At 42.2% G+C, this 23,683-nt stretch overlaps 1 protein-coding gene across 1 annotated transcript in view; it reads right to left on the bottom strand.

Annotated features, from left to right (window-relative positions):
- LOC135919216 (uncharacterized) overlaps positions 1-23,683 on the bottom strand; it is a 97,893-nt gene that overhangs the window by 57,956 nt on the left and 16,254 nt on the right. Inside the window, exons 2-3 of the mRNA XM_070538023.1 lie at positions 6,280-6,420; positions 3,917-4,196 (exon numbers count right to left, since the gene is read on the bottom strand). Coding sequence (XP_070394124.1) covers positions 3,917-4,196; positions 6,280-6,399 — 400 coding nt within the window. The 5' untranslated portion in view covers positions 6,400-6,420. The remainder of the gene's footprint in view (positions 1-3,916; positions 4,197-6,279; positions 6,421-23,683) is intronic.

Here is a 23,683-nt window from a genome sequence, read left to right as displayed (position 1 = left end):
CGGCGCTCGCGTTTGCGGCGAAGCGTTCGTTGAGAGCGACGTCGCATAAGTGAGGCCGTCAAAAGTCGCGACTGGGATTCTCTGGATCGTCTTCAGACTCTGTTCGGCCGAAGAGTTTGGCGGCGTATGACTTGACAGGCTGTAGTCGCGGACCCGCCGCGATGTGCCGCTCGCCTTTCCATCCCCTCTCCTGCTCGCTCCGAGAAGCCGCTGCGAAACCTTGCCGTTATGTTTCATGCTTTCCTTCTTACCCTCGAAAGTTTCAGAAAACTGTTGTTGTTGTGTTGTTGTGTTGTGACTTCACGTCACAAGTACAGTGTCTGTATCAGCTGCACAGAATTTTATAAAAAAAAGAAAGGTGAATTTTGTAAGGATATTTCCCGATCGAGATTCCATGAAGTTACGTCATTTTGTGATTACTAGGAACTCGGCAGCGCGAAAAATAGGGCAGATAAGTAATAACCATATCCTTAATAATCCCGTGATTAGTACTTATAGAGGAAGCACTTCAATTCGAGAATTGAGGACTCAAAGTCATATTATTAACTAAAAAAATGTGTTAAACAAAATCGTATTGGATATTACAACCTACAATACTTTGGCACTGCGGGCGGCGCCCGATATATGGCAGCAGCGAAAGAAATATGAAATAGTGGACCAGTGACGTTGATCCGTTAATCCTCTCTATTGCGAGTGCAGACCAACAGTAGTGCAAGCTTTTGCTGGCACGGGCTTCATCACGGCCTTTTCTTTCTTTTCTTATGGGGACGCCAAGAATCGACGCGAAGCGTGCTCTATTCTGTACCCAATCTTGCGGTGGTACCGCCGTTCGGATAATCACGTTTGTATACGTATAGCAGCAAATGAAAACAAGGCTTTATTGATCAGAATGAAGAGAGCTCGTAATTGTCATAGCATTGGCGCCCACGCAGCGGGGAGGTAGGTAGCGTTTTCTAATAGGGTGGGGAGATCAGCGTCACTGACAATTTAATTTTCGTTTTCGTTCAGGGCTGCCCACAGACAAAATACTGCGTGCCATAGTACCTACGACGATTTTTGTGAAGTTGTTGCTGGGCAAGATATGAATGTCGGGCTTCAATTTTGCAAATGCAATATTGCCGCTAAAATTGGTCATTAAAGCTTTATTAGAAAGATATTTTTTGTTACTTGTGGCGTGAGTCATGTTTTCCATGATGCCGCATTTGTATTGGCTGCCAAGCCTTACAGTCTGACAGAAGATGTGCACATGGGCTTATCACAAGTTAGCAGTGCAGCACCCTGTGTTATTTGGCGCAGGAAAAACAGCGTGTATATTTGCTGCATTCGCGATCTCTGGGAAAAAAAGCGAAGGAGAGGGGGACCCGGGGAACGTGCGTGGTATCCAAGGTGGCTGTACTGGTGCTGAAACCCGGAAATTGTCGTTATTCTCGCCTTCCTCGACTACATCAGGGGGAGGGGGGGTTGACAGAAGACCTATATGCCCCGGGTGCCAGACGACCTAGCTACGCCACTGCCCTCGAGGCCTAATATGCGGGAGCGACAACAGCCATGGATCGCCGCTATTTAGCGAGAAATTTCTTTTTAACACGCTTTCTTTTGGTCGTCTCAGTATTTGTTGCACTCTATTACGTTTAGACGGGTAAGCGATTAGGTTGTGCACGGCGTACCTATGTTTTTCTTCTGTTTGTGCCTCATTGCAGCATGCGGCTAATGGCATTTTGCCGAGGTTCCGAAAGGCGATTGCCGCTTCTACCGTATGTTGCTTCTGTATCGTGTTGCTCAAGCTGGGGTTCACGACTGCACGACTGCACGAGTGCATCGTGTTGTGTATGAAAGTTGCTGAGGCTTGCAAACACTGATTCTTTAGGTTTTATGCGGCCGGGTAAATTGTCGCACTAGCTCTCACGCAGCTAATGTTTTTGGATCTATATTATAAAGGGCTTTACTCATGTTAAATTGTTGCTGGTTGCTTCACACAGAATTGTCGTTGACTTTCTAAAAGCGCTAGGTTTTTGCCTTCCTTCGTTTTAACGGGCTTAAATAACACTGTTTTATCGGGATCATCATCATCAGCCTATTTTGTGTCCACTGAAGGACGTAGGCCTCGCCTTGCGATCTCCAACTACCCCTGTCCGGCGCCAACCGATTACAAGTAGCTCCCGTGGATTTCTTAATTTCATCACCCCACCTCGTCTTCTGCCCGTCCTCGACAGCGTTTCCCTTCTCTCGGCACCCATTCTGTAACCCTAATGGTCCACCGGTTATCTAAAGTACGGATTACATGGCCTGCCCAGCTGCATTTTTTCCTCCTAATTGCCATTAGATTATCGGCTACCCCCTTTGCTGTCTGATCCACGCCGCTCTCTTCCTGTCTCTTAACATTAGGTCCCACATTCTTCGTTCCATCGCTCTTTGCTCTGACGCTAACTTGTTCGCGAGCTTCTTTGTCAGTCTCCAAGTTTCTGCCCTATTTGTTAGCACCGGTAGAGTGCCCTGATTGTATACCGTTCTTTTTACTGATAACGGTAAGCTTCCAGCCAGTATCTGGCAATGTCTGCCGCATGCGCTCCAGCCCATTTTTAGCCCATTTTTATTCTTCTGTTGTGTTCCTTCTCATGATCAGGGTCCCCTGGGAGGAATTGACCTAGATAAGCATACTGATTCACAGACTCTAGAGGCTGACCGGCGATCCTGAACCCATGTTCCCTTGCCCCGCTATTGATAATTATCTTTGTCTTCTGTATATTAACCTTCAGCCCCACTATTACACTCTCCCTGTTAAGGACCTCAATCATTTGTTGTAACTCGTGCCCAGTGTTGCTGAACAGGACGATGCCATCTGCAAACCGAACGCTGCTGAGATATTCGCCGTTGATCCTTGCCCCTCAGCCTTCCCAGTTGAACAGCTTGAATACTTATTTCAAGCTTGCATTGAATAGAATGGGAGAGATGTGTCTCCCTGTCTGACCCCTTTCTTTATAACTATCTTTCTGCTTTTTGTGTGCGGAGAATTAAGGTATATAGCTGTGGAATCTCTATAGATATTTTGCAAGATATGTACGTAAGCCTCCTGCATTTCTTAATTCCGTAATTCTTGTATGACTGGTGGAATCTATACTGAATCAAGTGCATTTGCGTAATCTATGAAAGCTATGTAGACAGGCTGACTGTACCCTGCAGATTTCTCGATTACCTCATTGATGACATGAATGTGATCCATTGTAGAATATCGCTTCCTGAAGCCAGCCTGTTCTCTTCATTGACTGAATTCCAGTGTTGCCCTTGTTCTATTGAATATTATCCTGGTGAATATTTTATGCAATTCTGGAAGTAAGCTAATGGACCCATAATTGTTTATTTCTTTATTGTCTCCATTTTTGTGGATTAGTATAATGTTGGCATTCTTCTATTTCTCTGGGGCTCTTGAAGTTCTCAGACAGTTCGTATAAAGGGCCGCCAGCTTCTCAAGCGTGATGTCTCCTTCATCTTTGATTAAATTGACTGGTATCCCATCTTGTCCTGCCAATTTCCCCCGTTTGATGTCTTACAAGGCCCTTCTAACTTCGTCGCTAGTTATAGAAGGAGCTTATGCAATGTGTTCATCACTAGGTACAAGGTAAGAAAGAGTGGCATTTACCTAGTGACACGTAGTACCTTAAATAGCCAACGTTTTTTGACTGCACTGGCTCGAGGATCAGCCGATATTTTTGGTGGGATAGCCAAATAGCTAAACAACCGCAAAGAAAACCGCTATGAGTGTGCCAAGAAAGCTATACGCATTTAAAAATCGATGTATATTGACCCTATTATTTTTGCTCAAGTATCATGCGTTACTTTGGTGGCGCTGAAACTCCGTACTGATGGGGCACAAGTAAGAACTCCCTCAGCAAAGAGTCGAAATGAAGCGAAGTTTTACCTTCACCGGTTGGACCTCTCGAAACCGCATCGTCACGCTGCAAAAAGTCGACGATGACGCTTTTGTTGCTTTTTTCTTGGCTCCCCCTGCTGGTCTTGAACAACGATGTGGCTTCTGCGGTGAGCTCGCCTTCCAAGGACGAGTTTGTTGACGATGTCGTCTCCTCTAGCGAGATTGAAGAAAAATTTGGGAATGTCGAATTGGACGTTAACAAAAGTGGCACTGTGCTGTTTGGCAAGGTAGAATTCGTTGACCCCACGGTGGTGTCTTGAGAAGTTACCTGCGAAAAATAATGATGCAAGGGTTGCTGCATGCCTCTGTAGGGATAATAAGTAAATTTTATTGCCTCTTTCGCAATAGTATAAATTTGTCACTGCAATATTTTCGTAATGCTCAATCGTCTGACAGGCCTATATGGGCGGGAAAAGCCCAGCTCCCATAACAAAAATTACACTAAACTTTCCGAAGCGTTTTGGTGTTTTCCGAGTAAAAGAAACGAGAAACGTGAAATAGCAGATAATAATCTCGCAGCTCAAGCAGGATTCCTTCTTGAGGGACGAACACTACATTTCTGAACGCAACAAGGCTTACGGAACATTTTAATATTTTGGCCAAGTCGGTCTGTGGAAACATTGATGATGGTCAAAGGCAGTAACCATGTTAACAACAAAAATTTCATTGGAACTCACACCATAATCGGAAATAGCTCTCATTCGTTATTACAGGGGAACGTAGTTAAAGCTGGTTCAAGTGTTCCTATCGTGATTTTGAAGACCGGAAGAAAAACTGCTTAGCATACGCAGAACAGCACGATATCGTCCAAAAGCTTTCGGTAAAGAGGGCTTGTTTGCATCTAGACAATGCTCGTTTGAACTAGGGTTGCCATCTTCGTCGAAAAATTCAACAACAACAACAACAATAACAAAAATTGCTGGCTCTCCTGTAATCGTGAGTAGGTGTGAGCATGAAATGGCAACCGGCAAAGCTGATTGGTTGGAGATGATACTAGCCACAATCTTAAAATGGGTGTCATGCATGTTCTCAACGGCCCACCACACCACACCACATCGTATCTCGCCATACTGCGCATTGGTCCATATGGACCCTGCCCAGCTAGAAGACGAAAACCGGCTGAAGGAGGCGCCACAAAACCCGCGTCGTGGAACAAACGGACCGCTGGCATTTAAAAGCACAAAAAAGCGCCAAAGGATGACAATGAAGTGTATGGTGCTCGGTATCAGCCTTTTGAACGCCGCTAGTGAAAATGACAAATAAAACTCATAAAACTTCAGCGTACTAGAAGTTAGTTAGCCTGAGTGATATTGTGAACAAACATTAGAAAGAACTCAGAAGCAATACTTTTTGTAACTTGTTTGGGCAGTACCTAGCTTATGTAATGGGGCGTTGTAATGTATTGCAGTCTTAGGTTGGGGGTCAGAGACCACATTTCTTAAGTTTTGATTGCTTGTCCGGATGATCTCGCTTCTCTCAACTTGCCCGGATGTTCTCGTTTGAGTGCCCGGATAACAGCTCTAGCTTTTGGCTCAAGGTCACTTGAAGGTCGCTGACAATGGGAGCTGAAAGCATTTAATGAAAAGAAAAGAAATCCCTGCAGGCCAGGAAACGCCTTAATTTTTTTGCGACGAGTGCCCTATACGAAAACACAAACAAGGTTAATATAAGTAATGAAGTGCCGAAGACATATCGAGTACACATTATGCATTAGTGAAATTTATGAGAATGCATTATTTAACGTTTTAGTGCATTTTAAATTAAAGAGAAAAGAAATGGGCAATGCAAACAGCTTACTTGTGCGTATGGTCAAGGAATGTGTGGGTGCAGGAGAGCGAACTGTGTGCGCCTATTTGGCTTATGTGGTCCAAAGTAGTCGTGCTGCGTGACTCGATCAGCGCCATCAGCGGATGGCCAACGAGAAGACATATCGGAGAGAAGCAGGAGCTGCGCTAGGACTGATAAGATAAAGTTTAGAAAAAAGAGAAATCGAAAGGGTGCAATGCTTTGTCGCACAGCATCGAAAGACACGGCAGTTTCACGGCGGTGAACAGTTATAAATAATTTGCAACAAATTCTCTGGTGACAAGTAAGCTGTTTGCTGTGCATGATCTACCGACAGAGTGGTTGTATTGTGTGTGTCAATTTATAGAGACCTGGACAACTGGCAAATGGCGTACCAGCCCGGGGGAAAGAAGCTGGCCAAGTGGCAACCCTATTCCCAACGAGAATAGTTCTCTAAAGTCACTGTGGCTGTAAGGCTAGATAAGATACTATGTATGACCAGCGGAATGCCTGGTAAATATTATTTTCGAGGTTTTATTGTTGATGGTACGCCGCTTGTTACTTACCTTGCGATGGGCGCATTCTACTGCAAGGATAAACATCAGCACAATCTTCGGAGATTTCAATGCACACGTCCAGGAATAACTGGAGCTCTTGGTCATCTCTGCATGCTGGGCATCAGTCATTTCTTGTGGGAATACGATCACCTGCGGAGGTGGTGTTGGTTACCTTCGTGCAAGTGTGATTTCAACTGAAAGATTTAGATATTTATGCATTAGTCTCGCACAAATCATTTGCTTCAGAACTCATTTATACCGCGGTACACTAGTGCGCAGAAAGCTCAAGTTTTTCGTTACACATCCACGAATGACATCTAAAGACAATGTAAAAAAAAAGTTGGAACTTAGCAGCGCTCACTCTACGTATACTTATCCAGAATATGATGATATTGTGACGACTCGACAACTGCGCGCGCATGCATCGCGGGTGACAGTGTACACTCAGTTGTCAAGGTGACGTTTCTGTACCTCGTATCTCTCACAAACGTAAAATTTTGTGCCCATTGCGACGCACTCGTTTGCGCTCAACACAGATCGAGTTTTCTGCTAGATACATAGATGCATTCAAAGGGGGTGAAGTTCGCGTATAACACTCTGAAGACATGCGTGACAGATGGTGGAATCGAACATCTGTCTTCTTCGCACAGCAGCACAATAATCTGACCATTATGCCATGATAGCATGCATGCTTTTCTGGTGCCAAACTCGCTTTTTCAAACATCTGGTGCTTAAGTCACGTGCCAGCTTTTTGCAGTCTTTTGTCGTAAAGGCCAGCACTTTCACACGCTGTGTTAGACTACACTGCCTTCCCAATTGGCCCACGCTTTGAGGCCAGGAAGTTTTTTTCAAGATAACGTTTAATTAAACCTTTCTAATGGCATTTCCCGTTTCATGTATGTACCTGCGAAGGGTGTGAAGGGCGTGGATAATTCTATAACAATAATTAAATCTTACCCTGGTCGGTAAATGAGATTAATATATAATCAGGTATTTATCATGATAATATTCAACCTAAATTTCTGCCCACTGCCGGAGGAAGGCCTCTCCCAGCGATCTCCAATTGCTCCTTTGTTGGGCTAGCAGATTCCAATTTTGCACCTGCAAATTTCCTAAGTTCACCAAACTACGCAATTCACTACCGTGCTCGACTGCGATTTCCTTCTCTTGGTACCCATTCTGTGACTCTAAAAATGCAGCAGAATTGATCTCACGATGAATGTTGATGTTACTAAGATTAGCAGTGAAGCAACGTATTGACACACAACACAACGTGTTGACACGCATGGCGCGTGTGTGCATATATACGATTGTATAAACATTTATGACACAGGTTGAACACCGCGCACTACTTGAGAAATGTAAATGCTTTTTTTGTTATTGAATATCATTGTACAATCGGTGTGGCACACGTCCAGTGACCCAAGTTGTCATCGAAGGGATTCACCGCAGAGTGGCCCGTACCCAATCACACATACCCAGTGACCGAGGTTAGCATGAACCCGGTTCACTCAAAAGCGGCTGTACCCAGTGTCACATACCGAGCGGCACATGCCCAATGATCCAAGTTGGTGCTAAAGAGGTTCATTGAAAACGGCAGGCACCCAGTAAGGAGCACATGCCTAGTGACCCATACTCAGTGACATATGCGCAGTGACACATTCACAGTGACCCAACTTGACATCAAACAAGTTCATTGAAGAAGGGTACATACGCAGTGACACATGCCTAGTGAGCCAAATTGGAATGAACCAGGTTTATTGAAAAGCAGCAATGTCCAGTGTCAAGTAACCAGTGGCACATACACAATGACCCAAGTTCGCAGTAAAGAGCTTTATTGAATAGCGGCGCATACCCAGCTGAACATACCCAGTGAACCAAATCGACGTACCTAGTTTCACACACCCTGAGAAGCTGACACCCAAGGAACGAAGTTAATTTGGAGCGGCACATACCGGTATTTATTTACAATACCTTACAGGGCCCAGAGGCCATTAAGTAAGGGGGAGGAACAAGATATTGTAAGAAATGCAAAATATACAGGTCAAAAAAAGGGAAAGGGAAAGCATTGCACAGGGCTAGTACTAAAAAGCAGCAACAAACATGAGTAAAGTATACAAAATAATTGAAGTATGCAAATACAGCACAAATGTCTGACAAATGACTCAAGAAAAAAATAATAAGGCATGGGTTTACAAAAACACAATAGCCAAAAAGTTCGATATTTTATACAAGAGAAGGTTTAACGTCACGATGTCACTTGAAAGTATTCGCGCAGCTGATCATGGAATGATTGATGGTTGCATACGGATGCAATATTATCGGGAAGATCATTCCAAAGAACGATGGCACGTGGAAGGGCTGATGAATTGAAGGCTTGTGTTCTTGCGAATATGCGCTTGATGCGGCACTGATTATGTAAACGGCTCGAAATGCGTGACGGCGCTTCTAGAGATAACGCAGATTGCCTGGTGCAGTGGCGATATTTATGAAATAAGCATAAAAGAGCGATTGAACGACGATTATGTAATGGCTCAAGAGAGATATCAAGTTTTATCTTTGTTACGCTCGAAAGGGGACTGTAGTTACGTGAAATGAAGCGAGCGCCTCTATTTTGTATGGATTCCAGCAAGTTTACTAAGTAGTTTTGATATGGGGGACCATATGGATGCTGCATATTCTAGCTGTGGCCGCACAAGTGTTAGATAGGCCAGTTTTCGAACATTGTTAGGAGAATTCCGCAGGTTCTGGCGCAGATATACCGCAGCGTCCTTGAAGCTTTCGCACAAATGGTGTTGACATGCTTGGCCCACGTGCTTGCTCATACGCGTGAACAAAAAAGAAAGAAAGAAAAGTATATTTAGTGGCGTCAAGAATACTAGCACGTGCATTGGCTTATGTAAACCTTAACTTGCGCGAAAAAAAGAAGAAAAAAAAATATCCAATTGAATTTCCTTCAAGTGTGTCCTCACTTTTTTCCCTTCTTTTTTCGCAATTATGCACTCACGCTTCTTTTTGTTAACTTTAATATGAGCCAATGCACGTGTTGGTATTCTAGAGGCCACTAAATGTACTTTTTTTCTTCTCATGTTTTTCACTTTATTTTGTACACGCGCAAGCTCGTAGAGTTTGTATTCACGTTCTTGTTTCCTCTCGCGCGCTTCTTTCTCTTGTTACAGAGAAAATGCATGAATTAAACTCTATGTCCTTGTATTCGTACTCTTGATGAATACCGGAGCCCCATCGAAACATCAGTAGAGTCCCCTTATTTTTTCCGACGTTATCATGTTCCTTGAACTATTTCTGTGCCGGATCCTGTGATTCTACGCGTTATGTATATATATATATATATATATATATATATATATAAATATATATATATATATATATATATATATATATATATATATATATATATATATATATATATATATATATATATATATATATATATAGCTATGGCTTGAGGAAATTATGCTGGCCCCGGTAGTAAAATGAAGATAGAAGAGCACGACGTACGTTGATTAATCACAGTATATTGCACTAACGTTTCCGGTGGTGGACCAGCCTTTGTCAGAGTCAGAGTTTAAATATATATATCGCCAAGCCGGGTAGAATTAGTCGCTATGGCTTTGATCAGTTAAGAGGCTATCGAGATTCCCCTAGCCAGCCGCACGTCGTCTTCCCCCTCTTCACCCGTGTTAGATGCCCCACATCCTGTTGAGGCGCAAACCCACTACGCACGTAAGAGTGACATTTCCCTCCGCACAGACGAAGCCCGCCTGGCAACTCAAACAGGCTGTCGAAAAATAAAGGGCTTTAAACCGCCGACATGTGAAAGTTCCGTCTTTGCTGACCGTCGGCCATTTGATGTGAGGCGTGCTACGCGGCAGTTTAATTCACTTATAGGATCAGTAAGAACATGAGGTCCAACATGATGGGCCATCAGTTTTTCCCGTGATCCACGTTTTGTTGTTGGTTTCCACAGCCACACTAAGTCACCAGGGTCATATATCACGCACTGGGGTCAGCGGTCGTAGCGTGCCTTCGAGCGGTCTTGTGAAACAAGAGTGCGCAAGGAAGCTAGTCATCGGGCCTCTTCAACAAGAGAAACTGTCTCGGATATACGAATATTATCGTGGCTTGAAAACGGAAAGATAGTGTTCAGTGTATAACGAGGCGGACGATCATAAAGAAGCAAGAATGGACTGTTATCCGTAGTTTTGTATTTATTTATTTATTTATTTATTTATTTATTTATTTATTTGTTTATGTATAGATACCGTACAAGTCCCTGGAGGCATGCTGTGAGGGGGGAGAGTACACTAAAATTATACAATAGTTAGAATACATATAGGAATACATATACAAAAGATACAGTGTAAGAAATGCGCTAACGTGCTGTAATGTGGTGTTAAAAAATGTACAAAAGGCAAACCGAACGCTTTTGAATGCGAGAGGTCAGTAAAAAAGAAATTTTCACAAAGTAAACAGTAACCAATACAATTACAGAGCGAGCGGGACAATATTTGGCTATAATAAAACAGTATTTAAGGGGTAGTGAAACAAAAATAACCGGAAACTCAAGAAAGAATGACATGTTATTTTATGTAAAGTTTGAAAAATGCGTTGCTAGTAGATGCCGGAATTTTCCCTCATAGTGATGGCGCTAGGAACATTGTTCCAAAGGCGAATGGCTCTTGGAAGAGCGGAGTAGTTAAATGAAGTAGTCTTTCCTTAGATGGGCATGAAATTGAACTGATTGTACAGTCGGTGTGGCCTGCAATGAGGAGTTTCAAGAGGCAGGACTGATGGTACTCTATTATGGACATATTTATGAAATAATGATAACAGGGCTATATCGCGGCGATCATGCAAGGGCTGTATTGAGAGGTCGAGTTTAATTGCTTTTGTTATATTCACAACAACGTGAAATAAGACGCGCAGCCATATTCTGGATAGATTCGTGTTTTTCGATCAAGAATTTCTGATGGGGAGACCAGACGGATGCGGCGTATTCAAGCTGAGGTCGAACAAACGTTAGATAAGCTAGTTTACGAATGTCTTTAGTACAATTATGCATGTTGCGTCTTATGTACCCTAATGAGCTTGAAGCATTGGCGCATATATATGCAGTGTGCGTCGACCACGAAGGAGTCGAAGTTAGGCAGCCTGATCTTGGCTCTCGCTATGGCTATGCAATGAACTATCGCTTTTTTCTGTCGACTTTCTGAGAGAACACTTGTCGCGGACAGTAGAAGAAAACTGCTTAATACTTAAAAACGCACTCACTAATCTGATAGATAAATACATCCCGACAATTTCCATAAAATCCGATAACACTGCTCCTTGGTTTTCGCAGAACCTTCGTAGCCTAAATAACAACAAAAAAAGATTATTCAGGCAAGCTGACAGAAACAAATCATCTCAATCCTGGCGTCAGTACAAATCATGAGTTTACTCAAAGCCACGCGCAGTCAATTCTATCAACGGGATCTGTCATTGATGTTAGCAACTAGCCCTCGGCGCTTTTGGCGTGGCATTAATCCCAAGCATAATCCTGTCATCGTCCTTACTGATCATGACGGCACAGCGATAACTGAGACTGACTGTTCCAAACTATTGTATGAAAGATTTTCATCGGTATTCACGCGTGAATGTTTGGAACCGTTAGCCACCATGACTCGCACTGATTCGTTTATGCTGAATATAATAATTACCGATTCTGGAATTTATTATCTCCTTACTATTCTGAAGAGTTCATCTTCCGCTGACAAAACTGGCTTAAATAAAACAATTGTAAAATATATACCTACAAGCATCTTCCCAATACTGTCCGCCTTGTTTTCACAATCACTACCAACAGGCGTTATCCCTCACGATTGGAAGTTGGTTAAGGTTTTGTCATTCTTCAAGTCTAGGGTCATTCTTCACCGCTTAACTATCGACCAATTTCTTTAACAAGTAACATTTGTAAATTAGTCGCACATATTATACACTCCGAGGACATTAACTACCTTGAAGAACATAACCTCATATTTAAGCAACACCATGGCTTGCGGAGAGGCTATTCATGTCACCCTCAGCTCGCTGGCACCATTCACGACATACATTCATCAATAGACACCGCAATTCAAGTAGATGCCCTATTCCTAGGTTATTCAAAAGCATTCGATCGTGTCAATCAACGTCGACTTATTCAAAAGCTTACACAGCTGAACATCGATTCTGCTGTTGTCACATGGATAAAAGGCTTTCTATCTAACAGGATGCAATTTACTTCGGTTAACAGTCACAATTAATCTCTAGTCCCCGTAACATCTGGTGTGCCACAGGGAAGTGTGCTTGGGCCCCTGCTTTTTCTAACTTATATTAATAATCTGCCAGACGGCATCAAATCCGATATCAGACTATTCGCGGGTGACTGCCATATATATATTAATTTTCACTCTAGAGCTGTGATCATGACATTCTTCGAGCTGACCTAAGCGCAATAAATGTATGGTGTTCAACCTGGCTAATGCCTCTAAATCTTGCTAAAACTAAATTCATGTCTTTTACTAATCAGGCACCCCGAACTTCAACATCTTACATCTTAAACGACAACCTCGTTGAACAAGTTTCCGACTACAGATATCTTCGCATACACCTAGCCCCTACCTTGACGTGGAATAACAACATTAGCCATATCCTCGCACCTGCAAGCCGTTTGCTTGGTTTCCTTTTCCGATGGGGGCGAAATGCGAAAACACCCGTGTACTTAGATTTAGGTGCACGTTAAAGAACCCCAGGTGGTCGAAATTTCCGGAGTCCTCCACTACGGCGTGCCTCATAATCAGGAAGTGGTTTTGGCACGTAAAACCCCATAATTTAATTTTTTTTTGGTTTCCTTAAACATAACCTCAAATACGCTCCCATACATTTACGCAAATCGGCATACACACCAATAATACGCCCTAAAATAGAGTACGCGTCAGCCATGTGGGATCCGCATCGGACATACCTAATAACTGACTTAGAAGCCCCACAGAAAAGTGCTTTACGCTTCATCGTTTCAGATTATTCACGAGAAACAAGTGCAGCAACATTAAAAAATCGCGCCGAGCTTGAATCATTGTCCCTTCGTCGTAATATATCTCGTTTAACACTATTCCATAAGCTTTACTGTCACCTATCTCTTCATAAAAAGTTCATGCGTGAGCCCTCAGCTATTTTTCCGCGTCGGGATCGTTCTTGCAAAGTCGAATGCATCATGTGTCGTTCCCTCGCATTTGGTCAGTCATTTATACCTCGCAGCGCGATAGCGTGGAATAATCTGCCATCGCACATTGTCACGGAAACAAATGCCTCGAAATTTACAGATGATCTACGCAGTACCATGCATACCTAATATATAATGTTTCACTCTCTGATTTGTGAACTGATTTTCTTTTCTTGCGCCGATAACCAAAGCCTCCATGGCGTTGTCATAGTTTGCGCAAATCATTTAAAGTTGCTGTACTGGTAACTATTTTTATATTTCGTTTTGTTTTTATTTTTCTGTCTTTATTCGTTGATGCACTGTAACTAATATTGTCGCAGTTTTGCTTTTTATTGCATCTAAATTTACGCACTGTTTTTTGCCTCACCATGTAACCTTTAACTTATGTAATACCCTCCCTAGAGGGCCTTTATGGTTATTGTGAAATAAAATAAAATAAATAAATCTTCTGTGGTGAATATAGAAAAAAATAAGTATATAAAGTAGAATCACACTGATTATGTGGAATGGGAGTGTTATTGTTGTGTAACGAAATGTTAGTGTGGTCCTGATCAGGGCTTATAATGTGCCAGAACTTTCTGGGATTAGATTTGAAAAGAGGTGGTCGGTCATGAGTGAAGTATTTCTCTTTAGCTGAAGACGGCAGAACAGTAAATTTTCAAGCTTTCCTTGTACGTGTCCCAAGCTGCTTGCTTGCGGAAGCGCTTAGCACTTCCGTAATGGCGCTTCTTCCTGTTTCTTAGTAAGCGTAGGGACCTGGTGAACCACGGGTTAGGTTTAACATTGGTTATCTTAATGAGAGGGACGTACTGGTTAACCAAGGCAGAAATCTTATTCCTGAAGAGCATCTACTTCTCCTCCACCGATCGACTGTGAAATGAAGGTAACAACATGGTGGCCAAAGAATATATCCAATTCCGAAATAATAACGACGTAATTGCCTTTGTTATAATCACGTATTTTTTAGCAGCGAAACCTGTAAAAGGTGAGGGCACGTTGAGAGTTACTTACAGTAAGGAATGATCGCTTAAACCATTGATCGACACAATGTGATGAACTGTCTCAGGTGTGGTTGTGAGGATGAAATATAAGATATTACCCCGTGTAGACTGTGTAACAACCTGAAACAGGTTAAAATCTAAGGTTAAATTGATGAATTTTGTCGAAGTGTTACAGGATGAAGATAAGTTAACCCAGTCAATCAGAGGAAAATCGAAGTCGCCTAGCAGATAGATAGCATCAAACGGGTGAAACTTCGTCATTGATTCTATGTAGCTGCGCAAGTCTTAAATAAATGAATTAGTAGAATTTGGAGGTCGGTAACATACACCTATAAGTACTCGCGAGGATGAGAACATGCACGGAGCCCAGATAATTTGTAGGTTAGAGTGTGACTTAATTACAGAAGATGGAAGTGTTTTTCTTATTCCTAGAAGGACGCCGCCGCCTCTTTTATTTTTTTCGGTCATATTTGTGAATGTTGTAGTCGGGAACACATTGAAATATTTCATTATCCGAGATATCCGGATGCAACCAAATTTCAGGTAATGCTATGGGGGAATTTCGAAGCAGGGAAGCCGTGACGGCGCACTTGGGATTGTAATTTTGCGCACTCGTCTTTTTCTGTAGATAGGCGCGCCCGGAACGTACTATCCGTTTATTTTCTTTAGCATATATAAACAAACCTTGCGCAGGCTATGGGCTATGTCCATCTAATGCGTTTTCGCGGATCTGTACATCCACCATATGCTGTTGTCGATTACGTAAATCATTTTTGCTTGACGTGTCAGTGCACCGATAATAACGGGAGATCTCAACAGTACCCCGCCAGTGAACTGTTCTTCAAGAAGACATTCATGCCCTTCACGAATGATCAGAAGGCTAAAATGATCCTGGCTCTCGGGGCGGCGCACGGCGACAAGAGGAAGGAAGCCAAGCTATTCCGGATGGGGCATTGTGGACGATGCCCTGGTCTATCCACAATGCTTAGAACATATGAAGTCCTTTGCGCGATGGGCAGCTTCACTAGAAAGCGATATAGGTCTGCGCCGGCATTTCATAAAGCAGAAATGGGTACTTTGGCATTCTTTGCTGCTAACCCCCATGGTAGTGTGCGCGACGCCAGTGCGGAGGTCTGAACCTCAAGGTCATCAGTTTCGAGGAAGAAAAAAGGGCATATGCACCCTACCATGTATATCTTCATCAAAACTTGGAGACCGAGATTTCGAAAACAGACTTGACTTTGCCAATTCTTTCACGCGAAGCATTTTGTAACGTACAATTTAGCGTCTATTGCACGTGTATTCATTATGGCTTGATCATGACAGGTTAGGCGTGAAGATGAGGCCAAGGTACCTGTGTTCAGACGCCTGTTCAAGGGAAGAGTCATAAGACGAATAGTTAAACAAAGAAACAGAAGTGCGCTTACTAAAAGATTAGGTGTCTGTTTTTACAAAGTTTATATACATTTTCGATTTCTCGCACCACCTGCAAAATTGTGTAATAGAATTGTTAAGTGAAGGGTGGTCAAAAGTATTGTTAATTACGTTAGACAGCACACATTCGTCAGCATAAAGGCGGATTTTTGCGGACATATTATTTGGCAACTCATTTATATGAACTAAGAACAACAGTGGTCCCAGCACTGAACCCTAGAGAACTCCGGACGTCAGATTTATTACAGACGAGTTTGAGGAATTAAACGAGACATACTGGGGAACAGTCATGTAAAAAGCTAACGGTCCAGTCAACTAAGGAATAGTTATTCAGTATAGCACGAAGCTTGTGCAGAAGTTTTGAGTGTGTAACAGCGTCGAATGCCATGGAAAAATCTATGAAAATGGCATCTATTTGATTTGCGGTGTCGAGAGCGTGTGAAATTTCATGTGATAATTCTACGAGCTGAGTTATAGTACTCAAACGGCGACGAAAATCATACTGGGCATCACTCAAAATGGTATTATTTTCGAGAGACTCCATAATATGCTTAAAGATTATATGTTCAAGAAGTTTGCATGATTGAGACGTTAGTTCACTGGTGGCTGCTTGTTTCGGGATTTATACAAGAGAAGAATGTTTGCAATTTCCAAATTAAAGGAACTGTCGAAGTAGATAAAAACTTTTGAAAAATTACAGCCAAATGTCGACTACTCCAAGCACAATATCTAACAAGAAGAGCATTGTTAATGCCGTCAGGGCCACAATATTTCTTTAAATTTCTAAGTGCAAAATTAGATTCAGAACACCTTCCAAAGACAAGGTAATATCGCGAATTGAGTAATATGAGTCACGAATGAAGGTAGGTAAGTCGAAATTGTCAGTTGTGAATGCAGATTGAAAGGATTTGTTGAACGCGGTGGCGATAGTTAATGGATCATTGGAAGGGACATTATTTGTAACAACTGTGTTTGTGGAGGCTGAGCTGGATATGATTGAAGCTCAAAATTTTCTAGGGTTACTTTTCATTTGACCTTGTAATTGAACCCTGAAGTAGAAGTCCCTTGATGAATTAATCTTGAGGCAAAGTTCCGCCTTGGTTACGTTAAGTTCGGCTATTTTAACGCCACCGTTTCGTTTTAAACGCGTTAACGTTGTAATGCGAAGCGACAGGTGAAATACCTCATGTGAAATCCTGGGAAGATTACCATTCTTCCTTTTTGTTTTCATAGGGACGAAGCGTTGGGTGCAGCTTGCCGCAATCTTTTCAAAAGAAGCCACGAATAGGTTAATATCATTGGATTCCCTGAGACGTTCGAAATCATCAAGATAATCACATAAAAGATCAATAATAGATGCATGGTCATAGTGTGAAAAATCAGGGAAAGTAGAATAAATGAAAGGATTGTTACTGACCGGAACGGAAAGGGATACGAGAATGGCCTTGTGGCCTGAAATACCAACTATAACTTCACATTTGAAACCTTTACCTAAAAGGCGGGGACTAGCAAAATCTTAATCTAAAACTTCAGTGCTCTCTCGCGTTCGATTCAACAATTTGCTTTAAACCAAAATATGGTGAAAAATCTAACATTGCTTTGCTTATTTCCACGCCATAGCCGGTGAGCGATAAAGTTGGCCATAAAATACCGGGGGCGTTAAAATCACCAATACAGGTAAATCTTGAAGAAGCGAAGATACACTCGTGCATGGATGTAGGTAAAGTGAGCAGCTTAGCTTTGTTCGATGATGGCAGGCGGTAGATAACACCGAATACTGTAGAAATGCTTCCGAAATAGACCTTACACCAAACTGACTCGTTAGCAGGTGGGCTGGGGACTATTGAAAATTTAAGGTCAGGCCACAAAAATAATGGAACGCCACCTCCTCTTCCATGACGTCTATCAGTTCTAATAACGGTAAAACCTGGAGGTGTTATTTCGCAGTCGTATATGTTATCATGCAACCATGTTTCTGTTACACCAGCAATGCGTGGCGAATGGGCGGATGTCAGTGAAAGGAAATTTGTAAACTTGTTAATTAAGCTTCTTGCATCAACATTTAAGACGAACGGGGGTTCTTCTGGTTGGCTACTGAGCCGTCAGGGAGTAATAGTGGAGGCGCTGGAAAGAGCTTTTGTTGGGCGAGAAAGAACCTTAGTCAGGGTGTTACTATCATCGTCCCAATTGCACCTAAATTTATAAAAATAATTCGTGGTCTAAGCTTTAGCGAACGATGGAGCCATAATCCGGAAAGGGCTTACATGCTTCCCATATCTTTTTTTCTGAATGATCGCATGCGCATTGAAAAATCATCAGAAATGAACTCAGAACCTTTAAGTTTGTGACAGTTATTAAGGACGTTTATCTTTTCGTGATAGTCGAGCAGTTTCATGATAATGGTGCGTGGGCGATTGGCATGCCTTCGATCGATCATGTGGCACCTTTGAATACTCGGGCAATCGATTTGAAGTTTTTATTTGAACCACGCGAGAATTTTGTACAACAGAGATCATGGATTTCATCAGGTTTCTTTTTTCGTCCTTTTTTGCGCACTGTTTTTTTAACGTTGGTTGAATTTCTTTTGTACCTTTGTTTTATGACACGCGAAGGTTAAAGCTATCCCGAGTGCCTCATGACCAAGCACAACATTCTTTCGTCCCCAGATGCTGAGTCTTATCTCCCCACCCTGGTTATGTCGCGAAACCTGTCGAGCCATTCTACATGACGAAGCCTTTCATGATGCAGCAATAAGTGAATGCAGCCGTTGCTTTGAGGCACGTGAGTAGTGGGGCGCGAGTGCGCACCTATTTCATATTCCGCGTATTTCTCGGGCTTTAGTTTCTTTTCTTCGAAAAAGACAGGCACACTTCAACACGAAGCAAATGCTTGATTCAGAGGTTATTTAAGGTGCCTTACAACTCTGTAGTAGACATGTTAGGAATTCAAGGAACAATTTTTTTTTATTTATTCCCTACTGCCAGCCTGCTTTAGAGGCCCTAGGCAGGAGTGGGATATACATGTAGGCTGTAAGAGTCAATAACATGTGAATTAAAAAGTTCGTTCAATAAAAGCAATTAATTAATACTTCGAGATGAAAAAGACACTGGCTGTAAGTACACACGACTGCTGCTACTATCCAATTGGTACGATTTATCTAGAATTCTTGGGTTTTGAAAAAAACCTTAGTCCAAGTTAACTGGGACACTCGGTATATATATGGATGGCGTTCGCAGAGCTAGTAAAGCCCCGGCCCCCTCCCCCCCCCCTCGGAAAAAGGAAAACTTTCCCGCTATGATAACGATGCAAAAACCACGACGTCATCACAAGCACTAGCACTTAGGCACATAGTGGTCCAAGCTTTTAGGCAACTTTGGCCATTGCGTTGGCATAGATAGATAGATAGATAGATAGATAGATAGATAGATAGATAGATAGATAGATAGATAGATAGATAGATAGAAAGATAGATAGATAGATAGATAGATAGATAGATAGATAGATAGATAGATAGATAGATAGATAGATAGATAGATAGATAGATAGATAGATAGATAGAAAGAAATCTTTTGTAATAAGCAAAGAATGCTAATCGCACGAAAAAGACTCCCCCGTTATGCACCGAAAGTTGCTTTCCGCAGGGTGTTCATGTATTTGTGAAGTCGTGGTATACCAACGTCGATCTAGACGAGAAAATGCGGTGATGGAGCAAGTTGTTTCCCATGTCCTTGAAAATGGCTTGTGAATACCTGTAGCTTTCAAGGAAGGCGGATTTGTTACCCTTGCCAACTCTAAGTTTGAAAAAAACAATCAATCAAGCACAACAATCAATTTGCAAGAACTTATATATCTATAATTTATAATCCATATTTAATAAATATATTTAATAATGAACAGCTACCAACTAGCCCAACAAGTGTTTTTAAATTTAAGAGAAGTCAGTGCAAAGGAAACGAGGGTTAAGAAGGACCTTGGGCACTTATGTGACGAATTTGGCTTTACTCAATTGCCAAGCAGTATAAAGAAATGTTCCATAAACGCGTTTCAACTACTTTAAACAAACTTCAAAAATAAAACGTTCTCTTCTGTTCTATTCTGGGCGAGATTTCGTGGCAGCATTGCGCTATTCCGTTTGGGTTAAAACATTTAAAGCAGCAGATGGTTGCAGAGCTATTTATTATAAACAAGATTGTATAAGTTAGTTCAGTTTTTACAAGAAAAACTGGAATTCCGGATATTTCAAAGCTCAGTCGAGGCAATATCGAAACTGAGCCCTTTACACTTTTACGTCAGACAGCAACACGCCGTGAAATTCTTTGTTACGAAGTTTGAATGATGGCATGTCGCGTCAAATCTGTTCACGGCAAATATTGGCGCATGCCTGCCAGGCAAAGCCGCCGCTACTAGGCGACATGTTTCGTTACAAACGTTGACAGGCTTTTCGCCACGCGCCGCTTCCGTCTGATATAGTTTTTAGCGCTCCAAGCTTGCGGGGCTGGCTTTCCTGCGAGCCGATGTTGCCTGCTCTAACGTTTAAATTTGATAATGAATATCTATAATTAGATGCGCGTTCCAAGAATAACACAATCAGAGTGCACTAAAGAGTGACTGCCTCCACATTTGTCATTTAATCAACTACTGCCAAGACGCTAATCAAAAAGGTAAGCATTGAATTTGTGATAATTTATTTTTTGAAGCGCACTTTATCTGCAGGAAAATGTATTCGTATATGCATGCCTGGCCTAGGAACTACTCTACAAAAGCGCCAGGCTCATTGCACTTACAGCTTTCTTAAAACAAAAATTCTATGTGGTTTAAAAGAAAAAAAGGCAACTCTGCACCTGTGTACATGTTTCATGACGGCGTTGTGGAATAAACAGCTGAGAGCAACGCTTGTGCTACATTCCCCCCCCCCCCCCCTTTTTTTCTTTCATGTCTTGTCTGTTTTCTGCGCTCACTAACCAGGCCATGTGAAGTAGTAAGTGTGTGAGCCTTTGCAGTAAACTACGTTTCGAAGTGCTTTGGAGCGTAACATGTATGTTTTACGAACGGCACTGAAATGAGCCCGCTGCACAAAGAGAACTGTAGTCGCAGCCAGCATCCAATTGAGTGAAACTGGGGGGGGGGGGGGGGGGTGACGTTATGGGCAAAGATCATCCGAAGATAATGTGCCTTGTTAAAATTTCTTCAAATCTATTGAAAGCGTTGGGCGGTTATTCACTGTTTCCCAGGATAATTGCGCGTGGCACCAAGTTCACATTCAGCGTAAAGGCGGGCCATGTTTCGTGTGAATGCGTGAAAAAATGTGTAGCGTTTCAGATAAAATTACAAACAATGCAAATAATTAGCGCATTCTAATTTTCTGCCTAATTTCAAGCGTTCCACGAGGTACGATTGGATTACTCGATGACCTCGTGTAACTAAACGAGAACATGTGTTTGTATTTGCTGAAAACAAGGGGAAATTATGCGTGAGCGAAATTCAGGATGTGTGGGTCGATTGCGACATATTCCATAACTTGCGTATGCAAGCATTCTGAATGTTTTACGAATGGCGCAGAATGTAGCCCGCCATCCCAGTAGAACTGTAACTGCCATAAAGCCGAAATGTTGAGGAATGAAGAGGGGGTGAGGGAGGCACTATAGCTAATGCGCATGCGAAGTTAAGTGGTTGTGCATAAATTACAGCCTCTCTAAAATATCCCTATTAAAGCGCTCGAATGCGCTAGAGAAGTGTTATCAGATGTATTGCTTATTGTGCCGAAAGGGCGTGCTTTACTTCATAACATGCTTGCATTTGGAGAAAATTGGGAACCTGTTATGTTCAATGTGTGGAGAAATGTTAACGTTCTTAATTTTTAAGGAGGTTTTAAATAAGAAATAAACCATTCTAATCTCTCTATTTTGATGCGTTATGCAAGATGCCTGTGGGACCACGATGATTAAACGAGTCGCCTTGTTTATATTCAGTGTACATGGGGGACGATCGTGGGTGATTTGTAGGCACAGTTCATCATCCAATTCATCATTCAATTGCATTAGACCATTTGGCCCCCAATCCTTCAAAAACTAATAGTCATCGAGATGAAATTCCGGGGATGAAGTCCAATATGCATGCGAATTTAAAAGCCCTTTGGAGAAGTCAACCTCTCTCTAAAGATGTATCCAGCAAAAGAAAGAAAAGTTGGACGAGTTGGTGTAGTAATATGATGAAACAGCTCCAAATAAGAATGCAAAAAGAATACACAAATAAAAATTGACTATTCGAAAGCGTTATAGTTGGCAAGGAACCGTGGCAACGCGTGAGTCATTCTCGGGCAACGTTTTAAAATGTGTGCTTGATGAAAAAAAGAGCGCTACGAAGACGAGGACGAAAGAACAACGTGTACGACAGACAAGGCGCACATGTTGTTCTTTCGTCCTCGTCTTCGTAGCGCTCTTTTTTCATCAAGTATGCATAACCAACTCGCCCACATCAAGCTTCCGCTGCTAAAATGTGCGGTTTAAGTGCAAGCAACTACAACTACAAGCAACTGGAACTTGTAATGCGACTGTTCGAAATAAACAGTTTCGTTGGAAATTGAACCGTAATTCCACGAGGTCGCACAAGTCTGCTGAGTTTTCTTATTTGTGGAAAAATCAGCCTGCACACCTTAGTGATCCCTACACTGGAGCTGTGTTTAGCAACGTGCAACATAGACGTGAAATACACGTGTCTCAAGGTTATTGTCTCTCTTCCGAGTAGGGTAGCGCTAATGGCTCATTAAGTAACTGTTTAGTTATTTTCATTTATTAGTAATGAAATCATCCTCACTTAAGTAAAGATTTCTATGAGAGCTATGGGGAGTGTCTTATGCTCCCCGCGGTGGACATTACGTGTGCTAACCATTCCACAAATAAAGGGCTTAATGAACAAACACTTAGTAATTAATCTTGCAAAAATGATTTCGGAACATGTTGTCGTACGAAATTTAAGCTTTCTAGTACGTAAATCAAACCCATTCACCGGTAATCTCCTTCCTGCACCCCTTTCAAAAAATGCAACCTGAGTATATGCGCCATATTGGATTGTTGTTCTATTGTGTATTCATCGTGAGTGCATTTTGCGACAATCTCGATAAGCTTCAACTACTAATGCAGCTACAAGGAAGGAAGGAAGGAAGGAAGGAAAAAGTGGAGAAGGAAAGGCAGAGAGGTTAATCAGTTTAGCTTAACCGGTTTGCTACCCTACACATGGGAGAGGGATGGGGGCGATGAAAGATGGGGAAGGGGAAGAGAGAGAGAGAGCACATAGCACAGCACACGCACACCGTCCGTTAGAGGCCATCAATGTGGCATGGTACGTGATATCACTGTCACAGCCGCTTGTCCAATCCCGTGTATGCAGCTACAAGATATGCAAAGTACTGGCAGGGCCAAGCAAAGGGCTTGTAGCTCTTTAAACGTGCTATAGCCGGAACGTCATTCCCCAGTATATTTAAGAAATAATGTAGTTTGACGTAGGTTGTAGTTTTTTTGATGAATTTATATGTTCTACATTAGAATTGACAATATCAATGATATTCTTTTCTCGCCAACCTGGGTCACTGTAGTCTATTTTCGAATGGATAGAAAATCGGGCTGGTGTGATGAGGGAACAGGATTAAAATCCAACCTTCGGCTCAACTTCAATCACTCGAGGCAATGCGTACAAACGTGGGATTCTTGAACGAAACCCT

This window comes from Dermacentor albipictus, chromosome 4 (genome assembly GCF_038994185.2).
Source record: "Dermacentor albipictus isolate Rhodes 1998 colony chromosome 4, USDA_Dalb.pri_finalv2, whole genome shotgun sequence".
NCBI classification, from domain to species: Eukaryota; Metazoa; Arthropoda; class Arachnida; order Ixodida; family Ixodidae; genus Dermacentor; species Dermacentor albipictus.
Note: the sequence above shows the minus strand (reverse complement) of the source record. Positions and strands in the feature narration are given on the sequence as shown.